This window comes from Lonchura striata, chromosome 9 (assembly GCF_046129695.1).
Source record: "Lonchura striata isolate bLonStr1 chromosome 9, bLonStr1.mat, whole genome shotgun sequence".
Lineage (NCBI taxonomy): Eukaryota > Metazoa > Chordata > Aves > Passeriformes > Estrildidae > Lonchura > Lonchura striata.
This window is the reverse complement of record NC_134611.1, coordinates 2,825,786-2,839,731: the sequence shown is the minus strand read 5'-3', so window position 1 is coordinate 2,839,731 and position 13,946 is coordinate 2,825,786. Positions and strand designations below refer to the sequence as shown.

Sequence of the window (13,946 nt, the reverse complement as noted above, 5' to 3'; positions counted from 1 at the left end):
CTGCAGTTGTGGGCTCAATAGAAGTTCATAAGACCTCTGTATTTTTAAGCCCACCAAGAATTAAAAACATGGCATGTAGAGGGGAAGTAGGGACAAATACTGATATTGAAGATTGCTCCTTTTTAAATGGTAACTGTGGGGTTTGGGTCTTTTGTATAATAGTTGGAATCCATTGAAGTGCCCCAGTAATGCGAGTAGTGCTAATTATTGCAATTGAGGCTTTCACCTCCTGGAACTGTCACTGACAATCCAGCCCTGCCTTTCTTCCTGCTCAGAGCAATCCCAGTCCCGTGACTGGCATCAAACCTCTGTGTTTGGGCTCAGTGACAGTGCATTGAGTAATTCATTATTGGCATCAGTTTCCCTGTTTCATTTCTGCACCTTCTCATTTTAGGGCTTCTTCAGTAAGCGCCTGAAGGGATCCATCAAGAGGACAAAGAGTCAATCCAAGCTGGACAGGAACATAAGTTTCCGTCTGCCCTCTCCCAACAATTCTGAGGACAGGTAAGGTGCAGGGCTGACACCCAACACGTGAGTGCACTCAGGGAGGAGAGCCACAAGGGGATTTATTGTCCAGCTGGCACGAGGTGGGGTTGTGGGGCTGCCTCTGGCTTGTCAGAAGTTTAGTGTGCAGTGTGCTGCTGATACAGGATGGGAAACTGCTGCTCTTCACAGCTGTCAAAAAGCTCAGGTTAAGCAGATGGACTCCAGTACCTTTTCCTGCATCTGTTTCAAATAAGCTGCAGACTTCCAATTTTATGATACAAAACCATGGGATTGATCAACTGGAGAGAAATTTGCCTTGCTGCATGCAGGGCTTGCCTGCAGGCCAGTGCTGTGGTGAGATGAGGAGTTGTGTTGGTGTGAGCAGGGTGGTTCCACCAGCGCTGGCACAGCCCAGAGTGGTGCAGTGCAATTCAGGAACACTGAGGACCCTTGCAGTGTTGGTGTTTTGGTTATTGCAGTGTTACCACAAAGAACAGGTGATCTGTTTTTCAGGAAACTGGAAAACTCATTAATTTCTGATAATCTTAGTACTCCATTTGGTCATCTTTGCTTGTTTAGCTTTCTGCTGGAGAACCAGGCTGGGAATGGATTTATAAGAGGCAAGCAAAGTCTCTTACACACAGTGTTTCCTAACTGTTTGCAAAGTCCCTTGACTGTTTTTATTAAACATATTCTGTGCCACATTCCACGGTAGCCCAGCAGGAGAAGCAGATAGAGTGAAAAGTAAGTTGGCCTGTACTCGAGGCCACGGCAGGCTTCTGTGATTTGACATTGTTCAGTGCATTTTCCCTTTTCCTTTAGCTGAGCTGAATTCATTAGTTGTATCTGTCACGCTGTGCTGCTTCAATCAATGGTGCTGCCTTCTCCATCTGAAAGGCAGACCATAAAATCACAGAGCTAGCAAGGCTGTGGATGTTGGAGGTCTGTTAACATCAGGAGTTACAGAAAAGCCTGCTGCTTACCAGATGTGACTAACCATCTAGATGGCATTGCTCCTGTAGTCCACCCAGGCTGCTTTGATGCAAGTTTTCCTGTAAATCTCTATTTTCAGGGTGTTGCAACGTGGCTACAAAAGCAACTTAGTGAGCATAAGCATCTTAAATAATGCTACCAGGTAATCAAGTACCTGTTATTTTTACCATTTTTTGGAAGCAGCTTTGCTTGAATTTTTGTAATGCGAAAATTTCTTTGCCACAAATAATCTGGTTGTCTTTCCTGAGCTTGGTACTCATGCTGGATACTTGCTTTTGTAGTGTCAGGGAAGCACTGTTGTTCTGGGAAAGCTAATAAATGTAGCTGTAATTAATTCCTACATCTTTGGTTTAAGACATGATGTTACACACAGCAAAGCTGCCTTCTCTTATAAAGCAGACCCCCTTCTACTCCCTGCCAATGTAGGCACAAATTTTCAACTAGACTGAAATGAAATGTGAATTTTCTCTGATGGTCTGAAAGCACAAAAGCATAAAATCGAGGTACTTGATCACATGGTGGCATTATTGAACATAGAGCTGGCTCTAAATTCATGAGAAGGAATTGCCACTCTCTCACCTTCTGTTCTCCCCCATTCTGCATGAGCCTCTCAGTCTGTAGCAGTGAGAACTTTCCTGCCCTGCCCTGGTGAGTCAGGCCTTTCACGTTTCAAGCAGGTGATTCTAGGTGATGTCATGGTGTTACACAGGTTTTCAGGGCCAGGATGACTGATAGCATCTCCCTTTTCTTGCTCTGACAAACACAAGAGCCCTGCCTTCAAAGAAAGTATTATACAGCTTCATAAATTAAAACCTGCATGGGTTAGAGGAAAATAGAGGCTGCTGTCATGTTGCCTTTTCATGGGGTGTTCGGGACCTGACAAGAAAGTGGAGATTTTACAGATAAATACCTCTAAAATTCTGGACTAAGGAAGATTAGTTATCCTGGTGCACATCAAGATTTGGGATACTGTAACATTGCATGCCATGCTGGACAATGACAGAGGATGGATGCTGTCCCTTCAGAGTTGATTTAAAACAGAAGGGAGTCAGGAATGCTGTAGGGAGCAGGGATGGCGATGAGTTGCAGATTTCTTTGTAATCAGATTTTCTGTTTCAGCAGAAAGCAATTGGCCAATGTACCTTTTCTGATTTTTAACTTTATTTCAGTGTGTCTGGGCTAGTGGATAGGGAGAGGAGAGAGTTCTGGTGCCCCTCTAGAAACATGGATCAGCATCCAGGTGTCCTGTAGGAATAAATCTATAACCTCTCAGTCTGTAATTCACATCCCTCCTGTTACTCAGGCTCGGGTTGTTTGCTGGTGGTTTTTTTGTGCTTGAATTTGTTGTCTTTACAAGACATTGATGTAGCAGGACTTCGACTGTGAGCCAGGACTCCTTTGTGAGCCAGGGCAGGTGGGAATGAGGCTCCTCAATGCGTGGCCAGTGCAGCATCTCACCAGGTTTCCAACAGCTCTCACCATGAGGCATCCTGGCACCGTGTCACTGTGGCATCTTTCACAGCTTTTCCAGCCTGTTTCCTCCTGCATCCTTTGAGCTTTTCAACTCACACACTCATCTGTAATGTTTTCTCAGTGTCCATAATATATAAAACATGTAAAAAAAGCATGAGAAAATGCTTAAGGAAAATTTTGTTTGAAAGGAGAGACCAAATTAATATTTCCAGTTTCTGGCGAGGAATTTGAGAGTATCTCCAAGAGGACCAGCAGTTTTGTTTACAGAGGGGGAGCAAAGATGATTGTGTCTGGCTGCATATGGTCTCAGTGACTGCAGCAAAGCTCTGCAGACAGCTGGGAGGGCTTTGCCCTGTTGGGATTTACAGCCACGTGGGAATCCTCCTGCTTTGCTAAAAGTCATTTTATGGCATTATGAGCCAGGGGTAGCAGGGCTCGGAATGGGCTCTGGCAGGGCACAGGGAAGCAGGTAGCCATGGCTCTGGGCTTCATGGTCAAACGGTACCACTCCTCCAGCCACAGCTTCTTCTACTTTAGGTAAGTTCCTGTTCCTCCCTCCTTGCCTCTTTGCAATGAGAAAATAGCACAGGTAAATCATAGAAGCAAAACCTGCCGTGTTTTTCAGGTCCATTCTAATTTAATGCCGGTTTTTGAAAAAAAGGGTGGGGGATTTTCACCCTGATTTAGCTGTCAGGATGGAAATCTGTGTTACACAATGCGTTATTAAGGCTTGACTCACTCCCAGCTTGCATTCATTCAGCATATCTGTAGCTATCAGCACACTGGAGTGTGGGGAAAGGGGAGGGAGGAGTGGTTTGTTTCTGGAGGGATGCCTCACTCCTGGTTTGGTGAACATATTTCTTTCAGCAGTTGTTTGGTTTTTTCACTAAAAACTGAACAAGACCCCAGTGTTTGTCACAGACCTTCCCCTTAGTGCTGGGCTGCTCTCTCCCACCTGCAAGCTTATTGACCCCTTTGTAAATACATTTTTCTTAATGGCTGATGCTTCTCTGCAAAGCCCAGGCTCCTCCATGAAGCATTCACCTTGAGTTTAGCAGGGAAATTAAACTGCATCAATTAAGCATTTCTGGTCCATCAAAACAAACCAATTGGAAATGTTAATAGCAGAGACCAGAGGAGAGAGGAGAGCTCTCCTGCTGTGAAATTCAGCAGCCTGCTTGGCTGAACCCTGAGAGGTGTCTGTTAGACAAGCTGTGATCTGCAGGGAGAGCAGGCAGGCAGGGAAGGGCTTTGCAAATCCAGGATTCAAACAATGAGGCTTTGGGTTGGACCTTGCCAGAAAACACCAGAATCTCAGTGGAAGACTAGAAAAATATATTCAAAAAAACCGCAGCATTTAATCACACCTGAGTATAACTTGCAGATAAATAAGTTACCCTAAGTTTCCGATTCTTCAAAAAAGAAAAAAAAAATAATAAAACTGGTTAGACTTGTAGAATTGTTGACCAAGTAATAGGATGTTCAGATAATTGGCAGTTGGAAAATGAAGAGGGGTGTGGTGCCTACAAAATGAGCATTTGGACAGGGAAAAACCTGGTGCTGCAGCACGGGCAGAGCACAGGTGAATTGCAGGTGATGCTGGAGACGGTAGGGTCCCGTTCCACAGGGCTGGGAGCTGGGATAACAGCAGAGAGTTCACTGCATTACAGTCCAGGCTCTCTCCTGTGACTTTGCAGAGTGGCTAAGTATTGAATTTGACTGTCTGCTCTTGGGGTGTGTCTCCCAGCACATGGAGATTGCTGGAGTTATTTGAAGCATGCAGATGAGCAGCTTGGTTTAAGGCAGTTTGGAGACTTGGCTGTAGCTGGGTGCTTGGGCTGAGTTCTTTCCTTTCACACCAGTTTGGTAAAGGAAAGTTCATTATTAAACTTTTTTTTCAAATCTTTTGGATTATTGATGTCCACAGGCTTGTTTTACAAGTAATATAGAGCTCTCCCTGGTAAGCTCGGTAATTGGAAGTCTTTTGTGCCTTGTAGGTTGGCTTTTAAATAGGTCAAAATCAGCAGGAGAGCTTCATAACCAGAGCAATTAGAATTTTAACCCTTTATTCAACGTGCCTCATAGACAGTAGAATATAATAGAACTTTGCTAATAGGCTGCTGTGTGCCATGGGCAGGCTCTGAAAGCCAGAGGTTTCCAGTTCCCAGCTTACAACCGAGATCTTTCTGTCATGGAAAATTACTGAATTATGGTGTGCAAGGAGAAGGGGTCAGCTTGGGGCTGGGCCAGCAAGATGGGGTGGTTGGAGAGCTCTTTTTCAGTGGCAGCTGCGTGCTGCTGCCAGGTCAGTGGTTTAGGGCATTGTCTGGGCTCTGATTTACAAGGAAGTGATGCAGATCTGAAGACCAGTACTCCAAAACATATGAAAAGAGGTGAGCAGTTTAAAATATTCCCTGACATGCTCCTCTTCTGTCTGTCTCTTTTTCCTATGGGAAAGGAATTATGGAGAATGTATAATAATTATTTGGTGCTTTGGTAACTATTTGAACTCCCATGTAGTTCCTTTGCATTCTCTGTTGCTTACAGACATAGAAAAGGCAACAGAATAAAAAGTTGATCATGGGAGGTTAGTTGTAATTTAAAACAGGATTTGTGTTGTTAATGGAGCTGTTTAACAGAAACAGATTTGTACAAACAACCCTTCCCCCACTTTTTGCATGTGTGATCTTCCTGTTTACAGTAATCTGCTTCCCTGGGATTACCTCTGTGCTGACAGAGTCTGAGCAGTACTCATTTTCCCAGTAGCTTCCTACCTAATGCAGGAAGGACCTTGTTAATCCAGCCCCTTTGCTGGACACTGGCACATGAATTAGTGGTGTCTATGGCAAAAGGAAGCCAGCAAGCAATTTTCTTTCCTTCTTACAGATTCAGCATATCAGATGAGGCTTTAAAGCAGCAGAGAAGTATTATTTCTGTATAATTATTGCCTGTATTGATTGGGATGCTGCTGATATAGGCACAAGTCAAAGATTTGCTTTGCAGATCTATCAATAGATGAAATCTATACTGTGGTGCTCACAAATGCATGTACTTGTGTTTGTAAATGCATGTGGTTGCACCTAACCAACAGCTTTAGGATGTTCTGATGTTTATGGAAGATAGAGTGCCAATTCTAAACAACTTCATCAGTTTATTGAGCTGTTTTAAATATGATAACTTCAAAGGATTGCTGGAACAGACTGGCATTTGTCTGCCACGGGACCCTGAGTCAACAAAACTACCAGTGCTCCAGCTGCTCTGCAACAAACCCAAATGCTCACAGCCCACTAGTCAGAAGAGCAATGGAGCAGAAGAGATGCTCCTAAAAGGTGTGACTTGCAAGATGGGATGTGCAGGCTTGGAGTACATCTGCTGTGCATACCTGCCTTTGCCCCTGCCCTGTTCCCAGAGGCTGTTTGGAGGCTTTCTTGGAAGATTCCTCGCTCTCTCATGTTGCCTTTAATGTCTGGATCTCATCAAACTCGTAGGAAAGGACAAGGAGGAACTTCTCTGTCTGGGAAGGTCACCTTAGCCACGCCTGCAGAGCAGCCTCCCCTTGCCTGCTGCCTCTGCTGGCTGCCAGCCCCCCCTAGTCTCCTTAGGGGATGATGTGCCTTGGTAACCCAGGAGCAGGCAGGAGCCTCAGGCACTGTGGGGTGGGAGCCTTCCTCACCGAGGAGAGAGCTTTCCTCACCGAGGAGAGAGCTTTCCTCAACAAGGAGACAGCTTTCCTCAACAAGGAGAGAGCTTTCCTCAACAAGGAGACAGCTTTCCTCAACAAGGAGACAGCTTTCCTCAACAAGGAGACAGCTTTCCTCGCCATAGCTGTGGCTGCTCTCCTGGCCCCAGCCTATCTGCCTGGCACGGTGGTGCTCCGAAATCTGTAACCTGAGGCTTGAGGAAGAACTCCTCTTGGATTTGTTGGTGCCTTTCTTCCTCTCTGGGCAGGATTTGCTGTCTGAGATGTAGCAGAGAGCAGGAAGTTTGGAGGGAAGGGCTGTGGCATGTGGCACCGCTATGATCTGGAGATGCTCTGCTAAGTGGCTCTACAATTGTTTCGTGTAGGTCTGCTTGCCTTGTCTTGCTCCATGTGCAGCCTCTGCTTAACTGGAATTTGCTACATACCTTTTTTTTCCTTTCCCCCTCCTTTCTTTGGTAATTATTTCTCTTTCCCTTCTCCTCTTACCCCTCTTTGTGTTCACTCCATGCTTTCCTCCACTGACCGGGCGCTGGCTCCAGGCTCTCAGTACTTTGTAAGGACAGGAATTGCTCAGAGTTTGAGGCAGGGACAGAAGCCAAGTGACCTCAGCAGTGCTTTCTTGAGAGGAGAAATTAGAGAGGATTTTGCAGAGATGACATTAAAGTGGCGTATTGTGGTGTGTTTATTTTAGACTTGCCCTACCTTAACTGCAGCAAGTGCTCAATTATACATGGCTGAGGTTTGGGTTTGCGTTGGTTCAGCTGCTGCTGGAACCTGTTAGAACAAAGCACAGCACAGCCAAAGCTCCTACTGAGGCTGCTGCTTTGCATCTGAAATCAGTGTCTTTGGAATATTCCTCCCATCAAAGGGTTTTGCTGCCTGCACTTAGGTCATTCAGTATATTAAATGTGAACAAAGTTCTCCCTCACTGTTTCATAAATCTTATCGTGTGTGAATCTGCTCCAATACCTTCAGTGCTTCATTCCATACAAAGGAGCAGCTGGGTGAGCTCTGCCTGTTGCATTGCCTGTGTCCTTTATGGTGCCCAAGGTTTTCTTAAGCAGCCTTCGTTAAGATGCCTTTTCCAAATGTTTGGGGATTTTTTTGCCTCTGAGTTCCCCTATAGAATTGCTTACAGGTAGGAGGAGTTTGATTTTGCTAAGGATAATGAATGTGAGGAACTTTCTTATTTCGTATATGTGAGGGAAGTGTACAGAAACTAATTACTTTTCAAAATTAGGGAAGCTGCTAGAGATAGCTGTTCTTTTCTTTCCTCTATAAATAACATTTTCTTAACCTTTTCCATTTGATACTGGGAATTGAATCAAAAAGGAAATACTGTGAGGACAAACACAGGAGCACTGTCTTTCTCTGAGGGATGTGTAGAGAGCTGATGCCTCTCTACTTCCACATCTGTTCCTTGTGCCCAGTCACACTTGCTAGATGGGCAGGCACATTTATGGACTCGCCTTCAGGGATCACTGAGCACAGGGACTTAAAGATTTTAACAAAAGCCAGACCTGCCAGGTCAACAGCTCCTTCTCTGCTAAGCTGGGACTCTGTGCTCCTCCTCTTGTTGGTCAGCTGTGAAGGATGTGACTGAATTCCTGCCACAGGAAAAATAAGAGGTGTCTGCACATGATGTTTACCTTGAGATGCAAGCTGTGCCTCAGGTGTTACATGACTGTTGCAGAAGCCTCCAGGGCAGGTGTCAGTTTGGAGGCAGAAGGAGAAGCCACACCACCTCTAAATTGGGCACATTTTGCAGTGCTGTTTGACAGCAGAGCTCCCCACTATGCACAAATGTTGCATTAAATCGTATTGGGAGAGTACAGAAAGGGTTAAAACACATTTGATAATGTCACTGTTGATTGCCAAAAGCTGTGGCATGGCGGAGGGAGGGACATGTCTTTGAGATGTGTTCAAGAACTGGTGGGGACAAAGAGAAAAGTGCCGTGATAAAAAGGTGCTGTGAATTTGGGAGATTTCAGCTCTGGTGGAGCTCAGGGATTTACAGGAAGAGCAGCCAGGTGTCAGTGAGAAGTTAAAAGAGAAAGAAAGTATCCAAAAAATTGGAAATTCAAGTTGGAAGAAGCAGCTGAAAAAGAAAATGCAGAATGACTGATTTGAGCAATTGGGAAGTGGGATGGAATTTTTCTATTTGACTTTAGTGTAAAGGCTTTGTATGTTAAAAATCAAATACATTGTGAAGGGTCATCTGCTGTAATGAGAAATCCTCATTCTGCATTGGTTACAGATTTAGGGATCCATGTGCTCTTTGCTGCTAATACACAACATCTGTCTACTAATCTAGCTAGTAACAAGTATTTTCAGTATTACATCTAAAGCTACCTATATGGGCTTTTTTAAAATTTCAGTAAAGTTCTGAATTTTTTGCTGCTGTTCTTTCACTGACAACTTGGCAGCTATAATTTCTAGGTCAGTGGGAATGGACTTCCTAGGCTGGAAATTGCCTTGGGAGTCTGGGGTTACTGGCCTAATGTTATTTTCATAAGGTCTGCAGACTAATTGTGGAAGTTGCTCTGAATAAGCACCGAGACAAGCTGCAGCTTTGTCTGGGCTCTTACCAGCTCTTTTTGGTAATTGTGATGAAAAAAAGACATTTCCTTTCCTCCTTGTCCTACAGACCACGTGAGCTGCCCAAGCTGAAGGAGTCCCGTTCCCATGAGTCTTTACTGAACCAAGCCAGCACCATAGAGACTCTGGACTTTGCAGCAGAAGAAGCAGTCTTTGTCAAACCACTCCACAACAGTATCCTTGGACGAGACTTCTGCTTTGAGGTAGGGACAGGCTCCAAAACGGGCAGCTGCCAGTCCCCCTGAACCCTGGGGGAATGCTGCTGCAGGACTGAGGGACTGGAAAACAGAGCAGCAGCCACTGCTTTGCTGAGGTTTGGGTGGGGGATGTGGAGCCACCATGTGACTTTTGAAGTCCTTGAGGCTAATGGTATCAGTCACTGATGCCAACAGAGAGAAGTCTTTTCCTAATTGAAAAATCTCTTCAGTTTGATAAGCATTTGTAGTGTGCATGCAAATGTGTGGTTGATACATGCAGCACAATGGATATGCCATAGTATGTACATTAGCTGTGTGCTCACCCTCTCCAAATTCACCTAAAATTGAATTTATCAAATTTATTGTAACCAAGAAATTAGTTTTCCAGTCAGAGCCCCATTCCATTAGCTCAGTGCTTTCCAGTTGCCAAAGGAGAAGCCTCAGTGGCTGTGCACGTGTCCATTGCACCGTGAAGCAGGATCCAAAGATCCCTCTGCTGTTTCAGCAGAGGCTGCAGGCTGTGGCTCCGAGCTCTGCTCCAGAAAAGGCAGAAACTCTGTGTGTGAGCACAGCCCTGCTATCACAGCCCCAGCAGTGCAGCCCTGTGTGTTTGGGTACAGCTGAGGCCACATCACCCATTGTGGCAGGGGCAGGTCACTCTGTCTTCAGCAGGATTAGTCAGATGTGTCTAAACTTCTGCAACAAAGATCTGTTTACAACCTGGAAAATTTTGGCAGTAAACCAGGATATCAGGCTCTGGTCCCTCATGATGCATCCAGGAACTGTTCCTGTTTGCTTCAGCCTCATTCTTCTGGTTGGAAGCACTTTGCAGCTTGCTTAGGCTTGGGGAGTTGGGTGGAAAACATTGGCAACAACTTCGCTCTGAGGCTGTTGCCTCAAACTGCTTTGTAATTGTGAGCACAAATGAATGGAAAGAGTAAATGAGGCTTGTCAGGCCGGGTAAGAGGGGAGGAAACCGAGGTGGTTCCCTGGAGTGGGAAAGCAGAGCTGTCAGGGCTGGAGCAGAGCACAGCTCCCTCAGTTTGTTTAGGCTGTTGCTGTCTATATAGACTCCTGGAAATATTTTGTATGTCCGGTGTGTTTTGCCTTATGCTAATGAATTGTCAGTAACCAAATCAACTGCCCCTGGGCCTTAACAGGAAAATCGGCAAGCTTTAATAGCCACAGATCAATTAACTGTTTAAAAAAATAAATACTAACTAGCTGATTAAAGCTTTGTTTAAAAGTCTTTAAGAGGAGCCTGTGGTGCTCTTAATTTTATATAAATTCTTTAGTTTCTCTAATTTTATATAACCTCAAACTTCTTTTGCTCTCTACGTTTTGTGGGCCTTTCATCCTCTCTGCCTTCTAGGCCGCTGTATTTTTACCTCCCTTTTTCATATTTACTTTGTTCCTCAAGCACTGTTTATCTTCCTCCTTGCTTTTTGCAGCCTCTCCCATGTCTCCTAGGCTTGCCTGAGCTCAGTCTGTCATTTATTCATTCCAGGTAACCTACTCCAAGGGCAGTAAATGCTTCAGTTGTTCCTCTGCAGCAGAGAGGGACTGGTGGATGGAAAACATACGCAGACTATCGCAGCCAATGAAGGTAATAGAAACTGCAAAAATAAGATTAGTGGGGGAATGGAGGTGGTATGATTGGATTTTAGTCCAGTGTACCAGGGCTTCCCAGAGATGCATCCTCAATTAATTTAGTCTGGGGAGCCGTCCGCTCATCCGTGTGTCTAAAGCTGCCATGTGCTATCCCAGGGAGTGCAGTAGGTCAGACCTTTAATGAGTAAATACACACCAGCATGCTTCCTGATCCCTGCCCCAGAGCCAGCTTGGGATGCAGACAGGATTTCTGAGGCCATGCACCTGGGAAAGATGGGGCACGGCTTCCTAAGGGTCATGTTTTAATCTAGGACCCCAAAAAAACTAACATTAAACCAACTGGAGCCAGAGTGAGAAAGGAATCAAGTTGCAGATCAGCTGGAAATGTCTGATAAGTCACTCCATAGCTGCAACCCTGCCTCCCAGGGACAGGCTAACAGGGCTCTGGGATTCCTCACCAGTCTGGCAGCTTTGGACAGGCTCTCATGCAGAGTGTTTGTTTTCTAAAGCATTTCAAATACAGCTTTTGAAGAAGAAAAATATTCCAACACTCTTGACATACAAAAGACAGCCCTTTGCCTCTGTTTTATAAAATGTCCAGTTTTCTAGAGATTTCAGTTCTCTCTAGATCAGGCAATCTGATTTTGAATTCTGGCTCTGTCCTTACCTCAGACAGAAAAGGCAGCAACTTTGATGCCGCTTCAGAGATGAAATATTGAACTTTTAGGGGTTTTGAATCAAAACTGATCTCTTTCTTCTGCACAGGACAATTGCCGTCGAGCTGAAAACGTGCTTCGCCTCTGGATCATAGAGGCCAAGGACCTGACCCCTAAGAAGAAATACTTCTGTGAGCTGTGCCTTGATGACACCCTCTTTGCCCGCACCACCAGCAAAGCAAAAGCAGATAACATTTTCTGGGGGGAGCACTTTGAGTTCTACAGCCTCCCACACATTCAGAGCATCACGGTTCACATCTACAAGGACGTAGAGAAGAAGAAGAAAAAGGACAAGAACAATTACGTAGGCCTGGTCAACATTCCCACGGCCAGCGTGACCGGTCGCCAGTTTGTGGAGAAATGGTACCCAGTCAGCACCCCTACAGCCAACAAAGGCAAGTCAGGGGGGCCTTCCATTCGGATCAAATCCCGCTACCAGACCATCACCATCTTGCCCATGGAGCAGTACAAGGAATTTGGGGAGTATGTTACCAGCAATTACGCCCTGCTGTGCTCCGTGCTGGAACCCGTGATCAGTGTCAAGAACAAGGAGGAGATGGCTTCTGCCTTGGTGCACATTCTTCAGAGCACTGGGAGAGCCAAGGTAAGCAAAGGTGGTTCTTGTCTGGAGTGGCTTTGACTACTGATAAGGGGCTTCTGATGGAAACTGGAGGGCTCATGACAGTAAGGAGCAGATGTGGTGTACAAAGTGTAAGCGGGAAGATTCCATAACTTCATGTTATTGTGAAAATCAGCACCTACCTTTGAGTGTCCCTTGCATTTCTAAAATCAGGATGTAGGTTAAGAGAGAAGTGAACAGGATGTTGGTGAATTGGAGAAGTGCTTCTATAAATAAGCCTGTGGTACAGTGAGCAGCGGGTGCCGGTGCTGAGTCAGCGCTGAGTCAGCAGATCAATGCCAGCATCGATTTGGTCAGCGTTTGAGCAGCCATTTGGGGGATCTGTACCGAGTTAATGGTGATCCCACCTGCCCCAGGCATGCTCTTAGGACTTCTGGGTGCACACTGCTTTCTTCAAATGGGTTGTGGGAGAGTATCCTGCAGGTCGTGGGAAGTTCTGGGAAGCATTAGCATGCATTGATCTATCTGGCTGCCACGCTGTGTGTGCCTCCATGCTGGAGGCAGCTTCTGCCAGTGAATCCAGCTAGAGCAAGTAAAGCACAAATCAGAAAGACAGAGATGTGGAAGGATGGCTGTAAACAACATTCAAGGGACAGCCTCACCTAACTGTTCCAGAAAAGGTCCTTTTCTGCTTGCCCCTTGAAAACATCTTGGGATGGCTGGTGCCCTGTGTGTGATGACAGGAACATGTTCCTTAAGGGATCTGATGAGAGAAGCTGGTAGCTAAGATTATGTTGAAACCCTGCTAGAAAACAGGCTCTGGATTGCTGCAGTGCCTGCTGCAACAAGTAGATAAATTAGTGTTATAACTTTGCATTCCTGTGTGTGAAGTTTTGAACCTCTTTTGATGGGAGGCACCAGGTGGCTCAGGCTGCCATAAAGCTCCTACGAGGGTGTTTCCAGCTCATACTTCTGCTGATGGGGATACAGCTGGATGGTCCCAGTTTGCACCAGGTGAAAAGAATTCTTATGGATTTTGTTGAAAAGAAACAGCAATAATGGGCTGAAAACCAAGAGTACTAAATGTTTAGTCACATAAAGTTACCACTTCAGGAAATAAGTATTACTGTAGAATTAGACCCTATATCAAGAGATTATTCTCTTTATCAAGGCTTGCTGACAGTTCCTGCCTGGACAATCAAATACAGTTCGAGTTAAGCCATGTAGATAACCACTAAGTTGAATGTTAACTTCTTTTTTCCCAAATCCTAAAGCACTCTTGGTTTGTAAATTTAATTTATTGAGCCATTCATCTTACTTAAATATCATCAAGCTGTAATAACTTGTGTGTCACTTCTAATTTGGATTTTTAGATCCATGTTTGTATGGAATATTCCTTATAAAGATAAAGATAAATATAATAGCACAGTTTCTTTCAGCAGACAAAACCTCTGATAAACAAGCTGCTGAGAGGTTCTGTTCTGGAGCTAAACTGAAACACAAGCTTGGCTGTAAAGGTTTTTTTTTTTTTTTTTTTTAGGGACTTTTGCTTCACCCTTTATAATTTGTGATCTATATCATTCTTCAAATAT

At 45.0% G+C, this 13,946-nt stretch overlaps 1 protein-coding gene across 7 annotated transcripts in view; it reads left to right on the top strand.

Annotated features, from left to right (window-relative positions):
- The window catches only part of RASAL2 (RAS protein activator like 2), a 162,572-nt gene that overhangs the window by 125,194 nt on the left and 23,432 nt on the right, over positions 1 to 13,946 (top strand). For all 7 annotated transcript variants that reach the window (XM_021545899.3, XM_021545896.3, XM_077785289.1 and 4 more), the window contains 4 exons: positions 395 to 504; positions 9,300 to 9,453; positions 10,955 to 11,053; positions 11,824 to 12,378. In XM_021545899.3, coding sequence (XP_021401574.1) covers positions 395 to 504; positions 9,300 to 9,453; positions 10,955 to 11,053; positions 11,824 to 12,378 — 918 coding nt within the window. The remainder of the gene's footprint in view (positions 1 to 394; positions 505 to 9,299; positions 9,454 to 10,954; positions 11,054 to 11,823; positions 12,379 to 13,946) is intronic.